The sequence below is a fragment of the Penicillium cosmopolitanum genome, assembly GCF_028827165.1.
Source record: "Penicillium cosmopolitanum strain IBT 29677 chromosome Unknown utg000005l:1.0-4006212.0:1.0-4009387.0, whole genome shotgun sequence".
Classification (NCBI taxonomy): Eukaryota; Fungi; Ascomycota; class Eurotiomycetes; order Eurotiales; family Aspergillaceae; genus Penicillium; species Penicillium cosmopolitanum.
In genome coordinates this window covers 1,477,699-1,492,748 of record NW_026622675.1, presented here as the reverse complement: position 1 = coordinate 1,492,748, position 15,050 = coordinate 1,477,699, and the positions used below count along the sequence as shown (strand labels likewise).

The 15,050-nt window shown below is 51.1% G+C and overlaps 7 protein-coding genes across 7 annotated transcripts; 2 read left to right on the top strand and 5 right to left on the bottom strand.

Annotated features, from left to right (window-relative positions):
- Positions 1-12: 12 nt before the first annotated feature.
- N7509_003607 (sugar transporter) lies at positions 13-1,607 on the bottom strand (the record flags this gene model as incomplete). The annotated part of the gene is made up of 2 exons (XM_056628244.1): positions 13-656; positions 719-1,607. The coding sequence occupies 2 exons, from the start codon at positions 1,605-1,607 to the stop codon at positions 13-15; spliced, it is 1,533 nt and encodes a 510-aa protein (XP_056490978.1).
- A 583-nt stretch (positions 1,608-2,190) lies between these two features.
- Positions 2,191-3,385, bottom strand: N7509_003606 (phytanoyl-CoA dioxygenase family protein; the record flags this gene model as incomplete). The annotated part of the gene is made up of 4 exons (XM_056628243.1): positions 2,191-2,229; positions 2,325-2,417; positions 2,484-2,698; positions 2,749-3,385. 4 exons carry the CDS (start codon positions 3,383-3,385, stop codon positions 2,191-2,193), a joined length of 984 nt encoding a protein of 327 aa, XP_056490977.1.
- Positions 3,386-3,955: 570 nt separating this feature from the next.
- On the top strand, positions 3,956-5,783 carry N7509_003605 (Sugar transporter; the record flags this gene model as incomplete). The annotated part of the gene is made up of 6 exons (XM_056628242.1): positions 3,956-4,211; positions 4,267-4,436; positions 4,484-4,733; positions 4,823-4,998; positions 5,078-5,567; positions 5,647-5,783. The coding sequence occupies 6 exons, from the start codon at positions 3,956-3,958 to the stop codon at positions 5,781-5,783; spliced, it is 1,479 nt and encodes a 492-aa protein (XP_056490976.1).
- Positions 5,784-8,080: 2,297 nt separating this feature from the next.
- N7509_003604 (inositol-3-phosphate synthase INO1) lies at positions 8,081-9,751 on the top strand (the record flags this gene model as incomplete). The annotated part of the gene is made up of 2 exons (XM_056628241.1): positions 8,081-8,778; positions 8,851-9,751. 2 exons carry the CDS (start codon positions 8,081-8,083, stop codon positions 9,749-9,751), a joined length of 1,599 nt encoding a protein of 532 aa, XP_056490975.1.
- A 201-nt stretch (positions 9,752-9,952) lies between these two features.
- Positions 9,953-11,197, bottom strand: N7509_003603 (putative 1-aminocyclopropane-1-carboxylate deaminase; the record flags this gene model as incomplete). Its single annotated transcript, XM_056628240.1, has 3 exons — positions 9,953-10,234; positions 10,267-11,016; positions 11,129-11,197. 3 exons carry the CDS (start codon positions 11,195-11,197, stop codon positions 9,953-9,955), a joined length of 1,101 nt encoding a protein of 366 aa, XP_056490974.1.
- Positions 11,198-11,760: 563 nt separating this feature from the next.
- N7509_003602 (bifunctional alcohol dehydrogenase/S-(hydroxymethyl)glutathione dehydrogenase) lies at positions 11,761-13,285 on the bottom strand (the record flags this gene model as incomplete). Its single annotated transcript, XM_056628239.1, has 6 exons — positions 11,761-11,975; positions 12,028-12,665; positions 12,729-12,864; positions 12,929-13,043; positions 13,177-13,191; positions 13,265-13,285. 6 exons carry the CDS (start codon positions 13,283-13,285, stop codon positions 11,761-11,763), a joined length of 1,140 nt encoding a protein of 379 aa, XP_056490973.1.
- A 937-nt stretch (positions 13,286-14,222) lies between these two features.
- tim9 (protein transporter TIM9) lies at positions 14,223-14,740 on the bottom strand (the record flags this gene model as incomplete). Its single annotated transcript, XM_056628238.1, has 3 exons — positions 14,223-14,405; positions 14,573-14,642; positions 14,733-14,740. The coding sequence occupies 3 exons, from the start codon at positions 14,738-14,740 to the stop codon at positions 14,223-14,225; spliced, it is 261 nt and encodes an 86-aa protein (XP_056490972.1).
- Positions 14,741-15,050: the final 310 nt, after the last annotated feature.

The following is a 15,050-nucleotide window of genomic DNA, read 5'->3' as shown; positions in this document are numbered from 1 at the left end:
GCCCCTGTCTCGTTAAACAGTCGTCTTAGAATGATTCTCCGGGCTCATTTCTTCCATCTCACCTTCTCCAACCGACCGGGGCAGACGCTGCGCCACTCTCACCGAGTCCCAAATGCTAGTAGACTTGATGAAAATCTGATCAACTTCTTCCAAACTCCTCCCACCCGTTTCCGGGAAGAGAAAATATACCACAACCACGATCAAGGCATTTAATCCGGCAAAAACGATGAAGAAACGCCACTGGATAAACCCAATGGCAATCGGAGTGACTTCCACGATTAAAACGCAAAATGCCCAGAAGGTACCAACAGCCAAAGCATTGATCGTGGCTCGGTGGTGTAATGGAGCGATTTCAGTGGCATAGAGGAATGACACCCCGCCAAATCCACCAACGAATAGCATATGATATATGAAGACAAACACCACCGCCCCGTGCATCGCCTTGGGATTCTCCGGCTGGGAACCAAGAGCAGCAATGAATGACATGCAGATGCAGTTTCCCGCCGCACTCCCAAGGAGTAAGATCCGGCGGCCCAGTCCTTCAATAGTGAAGACGCAGATCGTGCCCGTGATGAGGCTAGTGAGCTGATACATCGCTGCCAGGATCCTCGACTTGACTGGGTCCAGATGCAGATAGGTTTCAAAGATCGTAGTTGCTAGATTAAAAAAGAGTTAAATCAGGGCATCGACCTTGCAAACGAGAGGTTATCTGACTCACCGTAAAAAGTCATGGCGTTGAACCCGGTGAGCTGCATGAACATCATCACCATCACTGCCAACGCTGCCCGGTGGATTACCCGCTGGGGGCCCATGTGAAGGATTTGCCCTAGTGATCCCCCACCAGCCAATTGAAGAGAAGATTTAACTTGTTTAATTTCACCTTCAATTTTCCCATTTCCAATGCTCATATCATCCAGCGCTGAGAGGACCACGCGGGCCTCGGCGATGCGATCCTTACGAATCAACCATCGCGGTGATTCTGGTAGAAAGTAAACAAATCCCAGAACAATGAGAGAAAACAGCACAGGAATTGCTGCAGGAAAACGCCAGCCAACACCACCAGACGCAAACGACAGTCCAAAATCCACCAAAAGAGCAATAGTTGCTCCCAGGCCGGCGGAAAGCCCGGCCGTGGACACATTAGCACCACGCCTTTTGGACGAGGATATTTCCGAAAGCCAGACAGGCGCTGTGGCCATCAGGCCGCCTGTGCCGAGCCCGAGAATGATACGAGAAACGATGAGGTGTTCGAAGGCAAACGCGCTTGTCAACAAGACCGCTCCGATCAGCTGGACCACGGCGGAAGCCATAATGACTCTTCGACGACCAAAGACATCTCCTAAACCAATGCAGCCGAGAGCGCCGAATAGACCACCCATGGCGTAAAGGGCTACCACGGTGCCTTGAATGGCCGATGTGCGGCCCTTTTCTTGGGGTGCGGCATCAACCACACTGATTTGTGAGAACTGTTTCTCGAACGCATTTAATGTCAGGACTCCACCCAATAGAGCCTGATTATAGCCCAAAGCTATGAAAGATGGCATCATCACGCCTAACAGCCCAGCGAGGCTAAGGCGATTGCCTCGTAGACCCAAGAATGGTGCCATTTTGCGAAGATCGAGGACAAAATGTTGATTCCAGTTGATCTAAACTGTCTGATCTCTCATCAGTCTTCGGAACCCTTTGTAAAATAATTTATTCTGGCTTTAGCATGACCGTAGTCTCTCTTTTCAAAGACTGGCCTCCGTTACTGGTCTGTGGCTTCCACATTCCATTCCGTCATACTCGATCTCCAGCCCGCAGATCCCTACGCCAACTATCATTTCGCCTGTAACTCCGATGCCAAGTAAGAATTGAGAGAACATCATGCAATGCAGTGATAGAATTGATTGTGGGTAAGTTTAAGATTCAAAGGCTAAAGGAAAATTCCTCGATTATTACCGGCTTCGCAATCTAGGGTTGGTCCATCATGGAAAGAAGGGGGCTACTTTGATGGGTTGTTCAATATGCCCAACCTCGCCCTTTTTGGAAATGGGTTCAATCTAAGCCTGCACATTAGCCGGACTGCCCCCACAATTCCCGAAATGAAATCATGAACTATGGGCTGAAGCTTACAGGGGTATGGGATGGCGGTGCAGAATCCGATCTGAATTGCTGGATCTGAAACACTCCGGCGACGTTGCATTCACATTATACACCGTCCCCGACCTCGTAGAACTTGTTCCATCGCTGCTCATTAATATTAGTACGATGCTCAATACAGTGGTGTTGTAAAAGTTTGAAACACCACTGTACACACGAACAATTGAAAGGGGTCCACGTACCGTGTCAAATGGCTTCGACGAGTCAACAAATCTCAAGTCAGTAGCTAAGCGAATGATTCGATCGGGATCATTGTTGATAGTGGAAGCATGAATCTGAACGCGAGACAATTAGCATGCCAAGTTCCGGGCCGTGCGAAGGGGTGTCAAGTCTATTCATACAGTATGTGGCTTATGCAGAACGATATCCCCGGCCTCATAATCGGCCACTAACCAAGCTCGTTGATGTTCCCGTGCAAATGCGAGGGGGTTTTCTGACAGCAAACCTGTGGACATCATGTTTGTGTTGAATGCGTCCTTGGCTTCTTCGCCCGTGAGGCCGGAGGCCTTTGCTTTGCTGGTAAAATCCTCTTCGGTTTTTTGACCAAGGGGTTCGCCTGGAAGTTGTCAGCTGGAATTGACTATGGTTGACACAGGAGTCACAAACTGTTTTGTAGGTAGATGAGGCCGCCACCAGTTAATTTGATGTCCCCGATCGGCACCCACGCGGTCACACTTGTCGGCTCTCCATGGCGCAAGAAGATCTGGTCATAGTGGACTCCAATAGGTTTTGTTCCAGGAATGTTGTTTCGCAGAAGCGACCGTCGCAAACCCAGCGTATTTGAGTCCCATCCGGTGAATCGAGCAATGAAGCTGATCAAGGCTGGGTGACGACAAAAGTCCTCCGCATACCAATCTCGGTAGTGAGCATCGATAGCTATGTCGACGAACTGAGCGGCTTTTGAACCTCCCGGCCGACCGTTTTTTCCGGCAGCCCCAGCACCGATACCTGGGAATTCCTCACATGATTTGAGAGGATTGAAGATGCCTTGGACAGGTTGGGTAGCCTCTTTCAGAACCCCTGTTGGCTGCATCATAGTGAAGTATTCACTTCGGGCCTTTAAGACATCTTCCCGCGGAATCAGACCTTTGAGGAACAGATAGCCATCCTTCTCATAGCGTTGGCGTAGCTCTTCAAGAGGCTCATCTTGTCGCGAGGAGTGGAGGAGCTGAACATTCTCAGGCTGTAGTGCGCCATCGTTGACGGCCAGCAATCCTGGTTGGCATTCGAGCGGCAGCTGCATACTCGGTCAGTGAAGAGACGAATTGATTGATCGTGCTTTTGAGGACAATCTGAGTCTATGGAGTTGTTATTTATACTTGTAGCGTTGTATGCAGAATCATCTATGTCATCTGATAGTAACCCGCCCCGTCCTCTTAGATGAATTAGTTATGGAATCATGGGATTCGCCATAGTGGAGACTCAAACGATTAAAGATCAATAAAGTCTCATCAAGTCGCCCATGCGCGGACTTTAAAGTCTCGCAATTCACCCGACGAGTTCAAACTGAGGGAGGTTCCCCCCGCAGCGCAACGAGGCACGGACGGGCCGACGCGCCTGCGGGCAATTCTTCCCTTTTCCAACCACTTCAAGGCAAGGATCGCCCGCAAGGATCAGAAGTCACCCCAGATTTAATGCGTTACGAGCAATTCCTCCCGCCGTCTTAGTTCCTCCTCCCATCCCCTCTCTGGTATTGAGACTCGGAGTGACGCCGAGCTGGAATCCGGGGATGGATTTCCCCAGGAATATCCCCCACACCATCCGGGGTGGCCTCGGCTCTAGACTCGGTCGCTTCATCGAAAAGCTATATAACATGTCACCCGGGTACCAGCTCTTGGACGATTCTGTCCAGCCTCCAGCCACCATGTTCTCTCTCAAGCAAACCAAACTCATTCGACCGCCCCCGGACATTGATCCGTCACAGCCGCGTCCAGGGAGCACATCCTATCTCTATGCTGTCACAGTATTTGTCTCCCTCGGCGCTTTCCTCTTTGGATATGACCAGGGGGTTATGGGTGTGATCGTCGCAGACCAGCGATGGATTGACTTGATGCAACCGGCCAACTCCTGTGGGTAGATCCTAGGACAATGAGGAGTGTTGTCAGTGGTGCTGATTTAAAGCAGGGGTCACCGGGACTGTCGTGTCTCTCTATGATGTTGGATGTTTCATCGGTGCAATGTCTTTGGGATATTTGGCCGATCCACTTGGTCGCGAACGTACCCTGTCGATTGCCTGCATGGTCTTCATCGTGGGTGCCCTTATCCAAGCGGCTTCCTATACAATCACGCAAATTGTATGTTCTGAACCACGCAAGATATCAATGCTTCACTAACAAAGAAGACAATTGGTCGTGTTATCTTAGGGTTTGGTGTCGGGGCTTGCGCTGGTGGTGTACCTCTTTATGTTGCTGAGCTGTCACCCCCAGCAATTCGAGGTCGCATTGTGGCCATCGAGCAGATGATCCTTTGCTTCGGCGAACTAGTTGCTTTCTGGTTGAATTATGGTTTCAATTTTCTAGAGATGGATGACTGGTGGCGCATCCCCTCGCCATTCAAATTTTGCCCGCATTGGTCCTGGCCATTGGCTGCTGGTACTGGGTACCCCCCAGTCCACGTTGGCTAGCCAGCCAGGATCGTCATGAATGTGCTCGGGAAGTCCTCATCCGTTTACATGGGACAGAAGCTGCAGAAATCGAGATGCTGGAGATTATGGGCTCTATTGAGTTTGAGCACACGGTAAGTGAAGCCTCGTGGGGGGACATGTTCAAGATGCCGGTGCTACGCGTAACTCTTCTTGGAATGGGCGTGCAATTCCTACAGCAAATCACGGGCACCAATTCAATCCTTTACTACACGGTAAGTAGGCCCCGGATATTCAATTCAATGAAATCCCCGTTCTGGTCAAAGCTCGGAATCATAGCTAATGCCAATTTAGCCATCTCTCTTCGAGCGTGGCGGCATTACAAACCCACGGACAGCCAATCTCGCTACCGGCGGCGTAGGAGTCGTTCTTTTTGTCTTCTCCTGGGTACCGATCTTTTACTTTGACCGGCTGGGTCGAAAGACCTGGCTTCAAATCGGAACCGTAGGCATGATGGGAGCTATGATCGGGATTACTGTGTTACAGTGGCACGCAGAACACAACCCGGGTGACAGTGCCAACTACACGATTATCATGTTCCCGTATCTCTTCTACGTCTTTTTCAATATCAGTTGGGGCGTTGGGTCCTGGACTTACGCGGCTGAAATTTTCCCCGTTTCGATGCGAGCAAAGGGCAATGCCCTCACGACGGCGTCCCTGTGGGCTGCTTGCTACATCGTTGCTCAAGCCAGTCCTCCCATTGCTGATGCAATTGGCTGGGGATTATATATCATCTACACCGGGATCTGCGTTGTTGCATTCCTCTTTGTTCGATATTGTCTAGGTTCGTGTGGTGTTAATAAGGCAACGTCGCTAATGAAAAAACAAATGAAGCGAACGAGGCTAACGTATGACTACTACAGTTGAAACCCGTGGACGAACCCTGGAGGAAATGTCGCGCCTCTTCGGCATCGAAAGTAGTCTGGCGGAGCGTAGCGGTATCAAATTAGCGACTGAGGAGCATATAGAGGATACACACGCATCTACGTCCAACTTGTGAATAGCATGGAGAATGATGAGTCTACTGTACCGCAATTCGACTTCCACGGTTTCGACCTCACCATATATACGGCGCTCGATAGGCGCAGGGTTGTCAGTAGTTCAAGTTCTATATAGGGGTTTCTTACCTGACCGCCTCAAAAGCCGCCTGTAACTTCAAGTTGTCAGTATAAAATCACCAGTGTTCTATATAAAAATTTGAACAAAAATACAGAGGTACCGCAAGAGTTCCAATACCAGTACTCTCTAATTAACTACTATTATCTACTATTGTCTAATAGCAGACCAGTACCTACCTAAGCCAGAGTAGAGTAGCCAATATATTCCATCTCAGGTAGGTACTAGTTCCATTAGAAAGATAGAGACTAGGGCGGTTACTAGAACACTAGGAATTTTAGACTGAGAGGTTACAGACAGCTTTCAAGACGGTCAGGTAAGATACCCCTATACACAACTGCTGACCACCCTGCGCCTATCGAGCGCGTTACATATGTTTATACCAAATTCGAACTTGACTTCGATTACTGCTTGCTCATGTTGCGATCGCGACTTCGCCGGCAGTTGGTGGTGGTGGTGGTGGTGGAGCGTAGATCGTTGGGTGGTGGGGCGGCGGGGTGAAGCTGCAGAGCGATCTGATGTCGTGGAGCTGGATGAAAAATAGAGGAAGATCAATGGGGACTGTAGAGCTCTGCATTATTGAGCATGAAATCAAGTACATATCGTACAGTGACGTTGCAAAAGTTTGAAACCCCATATTGCCCAAGATTTACCGCCTACTAATGGGAAACTAGTAGCTACCTGAGATGGATATATTGGCCTATCTATTCCATCTCATGTAGCTACTAGCCAGCGACTAGAAGGAAACAAGAACGGTCAACATGTGGTTTCAAACCTTTGCAATGCCACTGTATGTGAGCCGTAGTACCGGTGCGGACTTGAGATGCCGTGGGCTGACCCGAGCAACAGAATAGCCAAGGAATAATGGGATAATTAGTTGACCTAATTAGTCCATCGGTTCGCGGAATCAACAATGGCTTGAGTTTTGAATTTTGAATTTTGAATTTTTGAAAATTCAAAAAAAAAAAGTCTCTCTCTCTCTCTTTCATTCTCTCTCCCTTGTAAATCCGCCCTGCGGTAACAATAGACAGCCTATCCACGAACCATTTTACCGATCACGATATTCACCTCAACACTGTTGTCTCTTGTGATTCCCTTCCCCAGCCCTTTGGCGAGGGTAGCGGTGTGCGCTGTGTAGTGCGTGCACGCGTGCGTGCTTGGTCCACATGTCAGGGGTGCAGACCGCCGATTGCCCCGCTATCCGGGCACGGTTCACCGAGGGGCACACACAGATATTATAATCCTGGGGGACCGTAGAAGCCGATTTGTCGGGTTGTTTTTCATCTTCTGTGGCTGTATGAGGATCAAGGAAGATTATCTTGCGCCATTGGATATGAGAGATGGCAATTGCAGCATCAATGGCCAGGCTGTCGCCCCCAGTGGGAGATCGGGGAGATTAGGGTAGTAGAGTGAGCCAGGCACCGGAAGCGGAGAGGATCCATCGACTCCATGGGGAATGGAATGGGCCATTCTGGCAGACCTCAACCAATGATTGGTCCACTTCGACAGGCACCACAGTCGGCAGTCGTTTGTCCCCCGACTAAATTGATCCACACCGGAACGATGGGCGAATGGATCTCCTATGCAGGACGAGTAGGCACCGGATGTCCGTCGCCCGGAGGACCTCGAAAATAATCCAAATTATGATCACAAGCGAAGAGGTGATTGGCGGGAGTTCAATCATGGAATTGATAGTCTAACCCTATAGCCCAAAGAGTAAAAGATAATAAAAAAAGGGGGAGGAGTAAGAGAGGAGACCAGGGAAGAGGGGAGAATCTACTGGGAACCCCCAGAGCCAGGCGGAGCTCACGTGTCTTTCTTTTTATTTAAAACAACCCTCCATTTACTCCTTCCTTTCCTTTTCTTTCTTCAGTTACCAACATTGCTCCAGTATCACTTCAACCTTCCGGTTCGTAATTAAGCCTTGTCAGCAGGTTCGATCACTCTCTTGGGACGTGATCACTTACAACCGTCACCATTTTCTCCACACATCTTAACTCGTGAGTTTCCTGCTTCTCCTGGTCTTCCCCAAGTCCCCTATGGCTAACTTCTTCCTTTCCAGGCGGCACCACCCGTTTAACGGCCGACGCACTTCCAGCCGTGGAGGAGCGCCGGATAACGCATTACACATTCTGTAAACCGTCCAGCTTCTAGCTACATTTTCAATTCCTCGCCTCCGCTATGGCTCCTCACGCTAGCTCGGACGCCAACGCCCTAAACGGGTCGGTTCGCCAAGAATCCTCGCCTCTCTTTACCGTCCAGTCTCCCAATGTGGAGTATACCGCCGACGAGATCAAGAGTCGCTATGCCTATCAAACTACCGAAGTCACCCGCACTGCGGACAACAAGCTGGTTGCTACCCCCAAGGCTTCCAACTACCACTTCAAAGTCGACCGCAAGGTCGGCAAGGTTGGTATGATGCTCGTCGGCTGGGGTGGAAACAATGGTTCCACTGTCACTGCCGGTATCCTCGCCAACCGCCGCAACCTCACCTGGGACACCCGGGAGGGTAAGCAAAAGGCCAACTACTACGGTTCGATTGTCATGGGCTCTACTGTCAAGCTGGGCACTGATGCCAAGACCGCCGAGGAGATCAACATCCCCTTCCGTGACATGCTTCCGATGGCTCACCCCAACGATCTGGCCATTGGTGGTTGGGACATCAGCGGGATGGACCTGGCTGCCTCTATGGACCGTGCCCAGGTTCTCGAGCCCACTCTCAAGTCTCTGGTTCGCAAGGAGATGGCTGAGATGAAGCCCCTGCCCAGTATCTACTACCCTGATTTCATTGCCGCCAACCAGGAAGGTCGTGCCGACAATGTCCTTGAGGGTAGCAAGGCCTGCTGGGAACACGTCGAGAAGATCCAGAAGGATATCCGGTAAGTGAATGCCAAACAATCAACTATCAGAAGCAGAGGCACATGGATATTGAATACTAACTCTTCATAAAGTGATTTCAAGGCTCAAAACGGTCTGGACAAGGTCATCGTCATGTGGACTGCCAACACTGAGCGGTACGCCGACGTCATTCCTGGCGTCAACGACACCGCTGAGAACCTGCTCAACTCGATCAAGAGCGGTCACGCAGAGGTCTCTCCCTCGACCGTCTTCGCAGTGGCTTCCATCCTGGACAATGTTCCCTTCATCAACGGATCTCCCCAGAACACCTTCGTTCCCGGTGCTCTCCAGTTGGCTGAGCAGCGCAAGGCTTTCATCGGTGGTGATGACTTCAAGTCTGGTCAGACCAAGATGAAGTCTGCTCTGGTTGACTTCCTGATCAACGCTGGTATCAAGGTCACCTCCATTGCCAGCTACAACCACCTGGGCAACAACGACGGCAAGAACCTGAGCTCGCAGAAGCAGTTCCGCTCCAAGGAGATCTCCAAGTCCAACGTCGTTGACGACATGGTTGCTGCCAACAGCATCCTTTACGAGAAGGACGAGCACCCCGACCACACCGTCGTCATTAAGTACATGCCGGCCGTTGGTGACAACAAGCGTGCTCTGGACGAGTACTATGCCGAGATCTTCATGGGTGGCCACCAGACCATTAGTCTGTTCAACATCTGTGAGGACTCTCTGCTTGCCTCTCCCCTGATCATCGACCTGGTCGTGCTCGCTGAGATGATGACTCGTGTCAGCTGGAAGGAAGACACTGAGGGTGCCGAGTACAAGGGCTTCCACAGCGTGCTGAGCGTCCTCAGCTACATGCTCAAGGCCCCTCTGACTCCCCCGGGTACCCCCGTAGTCAACGCTCTGGGTAAGCAGCGTTCCGCTCTGATCAACATCTTCCGTGCTTGCGTTGGTCTCCAGCCTGAGTCGGAGATGACTCTCGAGCACAAGCTGCTGTAAGTACACCATTCATCTTAAACGATGATAGTGTCTACCTGGCTCTGTTGAGCTACTCTCGGTTATTCTTATCCCGAACTTCCAACTAGTTGTCACTCATTAATCAATGCGTTCGATATTCATATCCACTCAAGGAAATCTTCCAAAGTAGAAAACTATCTCAATAATTCCGCCATAACAACCGTACTAGTAGTAACAAACGGTCTATTTAGTGGCACCCAGCTCCGAATACGCATTCAAAGCCAGCTGCCCACCAAGATGCGCATACAAAATATTCCCACCCTTAATCTCACCCTTCTTAATCATATCAACCATCCCCGCAAAGCTCTTCCCTTCATAAACAGGATCAGTAATAAACGCCTCCATCTTAGCCGCATACTCAATAGCATCCCAAGTTTGCTGATCCGGAATCCCATAAATCCCAGCATGATACCTATCATCAAGAATAACATCCTCATCCGTAATATCCTCCTCCTTAAGCCCTATCTTAGCAGCCGTATTCCGCGCAATCGCAACACCTGAACCCGCGTCGCCTCCACCGTCGCCGAAGCATCAATCCCAATAACCTTCCGCTTGGGATCATCCGGATACAACCGTTCAAGCAACTTAAATCCAGCAATCATCCCGGCAAAAGTCGACCCCGTCACCGCGCACACGAGAACAGTATTGAAGAATATACCCTGCTCCTGCTCCTGCTGTCGTACTTCGAACGCCCACCGCGCAAATCCCAATCCACCAAGTGGGTGGTCCGACGCACCAGCCGGGATGTAGTAAGGGCGATCACCATTAGCCTTGCACTCCTCCACAACAGCCGCAGCGGTGTTCTTATGCTCGATGCCAAATCCGGACGGATCGAGACGAACATCCGCGCCCATTAGACGAGATAACTGGATATTGCCAACAGAGTCATAGCCCTTATCTACCCAGTCGACCCAATGTTCCTGGACCAGTTTGGCTTTGAGACCGGATCGGGCTGCGACTGCTGCGACCTGGCGGGTGTGGTTGGACTGGACGCCGCCGATTGAGACGAGTGTGTCGCAGTTTTGGGCCAGGGCGTCGGCGAGTAGGTATTCTAGTTTGCGGGTTTTGTTGCCGCCGTAGGCGAATGCGGAGTTGAGGTCGTCGCGCTTGGCGTAGATGTTTACTTTGGCGTGTGGGGTGGTTGAGGCGAGATCGGCGGTTATGCGGGGGAGGAGGTGTATCGGCGAGGGGCCGAGGAGGAGGGGGGTGCGTGGGATTGAGGAGAAGGGGGCTGGGAGGGGGGAGGTCTTGGGTTTGGTTTGAGTTGGACATGATGATCATGAATGTAGAGGGTTTGAGATGTCAATGGCAATTTCGATATTTTGGTCAATCTGTCGTCCATCTCGGCCCTCTTTATACGCGCTGTTCAGGAGGGGGTGTATCATCACTCTGGTAGGAGAGAAAGCCGTACGCCTTAATGATATCCATTTTGAGTTAAGTGTCGGGCTATCTTTGGAGTACATATTACATCCTCCGAAATGGCCCCGAAGTCGGTCTTCTTCCTGCGGAGACGGTGGAGTCGTCGAGATAGTGTTCGCTGCATTGGGGTTCCCTAAGGTTTGTGGCATGATGGTCGAGATAACGTGCTATCTGGTGGCTGATGTGGTGGGTCCCCTCAGGGTGATGGTCTTCTTCAGGAACAGACAGATATGAACAGTTTCATAGATATGGAGTTTTGGATTAGGATTCGTGACACAGCGCTCAATTATCGAGTATCGTCCAGAATCGTAGCCTTAGATCTGGTCAACAATATACACCCACAAGGTGCTGCGGGGTGAGGACCTTGGAAGAACCTTGCCAACCTACAAAGATGGCTTGGGCCCACGATCTTCGCAAAATGAAATAATACCTACAGATCATAAAGTTTGCACTACACAACACTAAACGGAAGAAGGCCCGGTTGGACATCACAAAAGAGATTCATATTATTTCACATCGAGCCTTTTGGGGGATCATCATCAACATCAAGCATCAAATGGCTATCAAGCAATCTATTTCATATCAACAACGCAGCGAACACAGTCACCCTGCTTCATTTGCTCGAAGGCAGTGTTGATGTTGTCCAAGGGCTCGCGGTGGGTGATAAATTCGTCCACCTTCAGCTCGCCGTTGAGATAATCGTCGACAAGACCGGGCAGCTGGCTGCGGCCCTTGATACCACCGAAGGCACATCCCTTCCACACACGACCGGTAACCAATTGGAAGGCTGCAGACAGTTAGCAAAGGCACAAAAAAAAGGAAGATCCAGGAAAACTTACGGCGGGTGGAGATCTCTTGACCAGCAGCGGCGACACCGATGACAATGCTCTCACCCCAGCCCTTGTGGCAGGCCTCGAGGGCAGCACGCATGACACCGACATTACCAGTGCAGTCGAAAGTGTAGTCGCAACCACCGTCGGTCATCTCAATCAGGTGCTCCTGGATGGTCTTGCCGGACAGCTTGGTAGGGTTGACGAAGTGGGTGGCACCGAACTTGCGAGCCCAAACCTCCTTGCCGTCGTTGACATCGACAGCAATGATCTTGCCAGCCTTGTTCTTGACAGCACCCTGCATGACGGACAGACCGACACAGCCAGCGCCGAAGACAGCGACATTGGAGCCCTCCTCAACCTTGGCGGTCACGACGGCAGCACCGTAGCCGGTGGTGATACCGCAACCCAGAAGGCATGAGCGGTCGGTGGTGATCTTGGGAGTAACGGCAACAACGGAGATGTCGGCGACGACGGTGTACTGGGAGAAGGTGGAGGTACCCATGAAGTGAAGCAGGTCCTTACCGCGGGCCTTGAAGCGAGAGGTGCCATCGGGCATGACACCCTTACCCTGAGTAGCACGGATCTTGCCGCACAGGTTGGTCTTGCCAGACTTGCAGAACTTGCACTCACCGCACTCGGGGGTGCTAGAGGTCGAGGTTAGTTGGGACTAATTCGCTGGCATAAATGAACGGCGAATTGGAACTTACTAGAGAGCGACGACATAGTCGCCGGGCTTGACGGAGGTCACGCCCTCGCCGACGGACTCGACGATACCAGCACCCTCGTGTCCAAGGACGATGGGGAAAGCACCCTCGGGATCCTTTCCAGACAGAGTGTAGGCATCTAATTGGAGTCAGATCTTGCTTTTCATATATATTCTTGCTGTTGTGTTTCTCTGGGAGCTTACCAGTGTGGCAGACACCGGTGTGGTGAATCTGGATGCGCACCTCGTGGGCGCGGGGAGGAGCAACCTCGATATCCTCAATGGAGAGGGGCTCAGTCGCAGCCCAGGCGACGGCGGCCTATGATATTTGTTAAACAAACAGTCGAGAGACAATGGCAGGGAAGACTTCGGAGGTGGGTGTTTAGCCCGACGCGGGGCATCCCGACGTCATCCGCGTAGCGGGGTGTGTTTTCGGATGTTTTGGCGCTTACCTTGCAAGTGATGGTCTACAAACATTGAAAGTCAGTATATAATTGCGCGATAGGAACAAGCTTCGAATTTTTGGGAGACAAAACATACCTTTCCTACTGTGCTAGCCATTGTGTTCTGACAGTCTGGGAGAGATGGTTAGGATGGGAGAGGGTGGGGGTGGAGGTGGAGGGGGAAGAACACAGATGGTAGACTCACGAGATTTGCAGATGACGGGAGAAAATGAGGGAACAAGAGGTTTTTGAATGGAAAGGTTCCCAGTGGAGCCGAGCGTCTTGGAGCTGTGAGGGGAGTGGGGGTGGGGGGAAGCGATGAGGAAGTTGAATGAGGAGTCAAACGGAAAGAGGATGAGGGGCGGCCGGGTCGGCCGGTCTCCAACGGAGAAGCACCCGCGGGTTGTCCAGCGAAGTCGGGGAGATTGTTAGTAAGTTGAACTGTTGGCTGCCTTCAACTGGTCATTTTTTAGGTCTCCCCGCAATCAGATGGTACCAGCGGACTCCTAAAAAGGTAAAGCTTTCCGCCAGAGCTGCCGATGGCAGTCTTCTCGATCTTCCAGTGGGCCGTACTAGCATGATGTCCAATCACCACCTCCAGTAGGCTTAACTAGAGTTTGATAGCATGATAGGAGAATAGGATCCTAGAATAATACTACTAGTAGTAACAGAATTTATGGTCCAAGCATATACTGTACACTGGCGAGGTTGCCGTTCTATTTTATATGTTTTGTATTTTATTAGGATCGGGAAGGGTACCGATGGAACACATATCCCCTCCCGTCCGAATCACTATGGTACATAAAAGGAGCCCAGGGGTCCAAGCAAGCTATCCCCCCCATCACACATGCATGAAATATTAATTCCTTTCGTCATGCGAAGGGGAGGCAGCTAGATAAACTTGGGCTTGACCCGGGACTCCGGAGTTGGGATTGCCCGGAAGGCACCCGGAACGTTCCCGTCCCCAGAGCAGATCTGCCCTCCGGCGCACTGTCTTCTCCCCAGTGCTCACACCCCGTCTCGGTATCCCGATGACGGTTTACCAGGTATCTTCTTTAACGGCCCTGCTGCATCATAGCGGCATTCTGTTCCTGGAAACGCTCGTTCAAGCGGGCGGATCCCTTCAGTTGCTTGTCGACGCAGCGCAGGACACATTGCTCTTCACGGTTGATGAGGGACTTGGTGGTGAAATCGTTGACACAGTCGTCGAAGCAGCGCTGAACCATCTTGGAGTACATCTGTAGATACATTAGATATGGAAACGAAGGGGAAACGCGATCGGGAGTTGGTGATTGGAGTTTTATTGACTCCGATCCGAGGGTGAGGTGGCGTTCGCGGTGCGACTGCACCTTGGGGGAAGATCAAAGATTCCATCAACGGGCGGCTCGGGGAGGATTGAACGTACGGTCATGAATTCCTTCATCTGCTTGCGCTCCATGCGGGAGGCGAACTCGCGTTGCTCGGATTGGTTGAGGCTGCAGCGTGTCATTAGCGTCGGGTCCGGGGAAAATCAAATCGATTGGCATTGCAATTGGCCATGGAGCGGAATCGATGGTTGTACATACCCGTCCATTATGTGTGATGATGAAGATGAAAGAATAAAACGTCAAGATGGGAGAATCCTTAGATGATGAGTGAAGAGACGCAGGCGCGGAGCTCCGAAGCTGGTTCTGCGGCCCGCGCAACTACGTTTATCCGGGATAGGTCACATGTGGTCATGTGACTCCCGTACGACTGCGTGGGTAATTAGAGATTGGAATGAAGGAAAGTCAGTTGGAAGGTGATTGAATGAGTCAATGACTAGATAAATCATGGCATTTATAGAATAAATGCAATATAATATTCAGAGGTGCTCACCGGGTCCTGGTACTGGTATTCTTGAA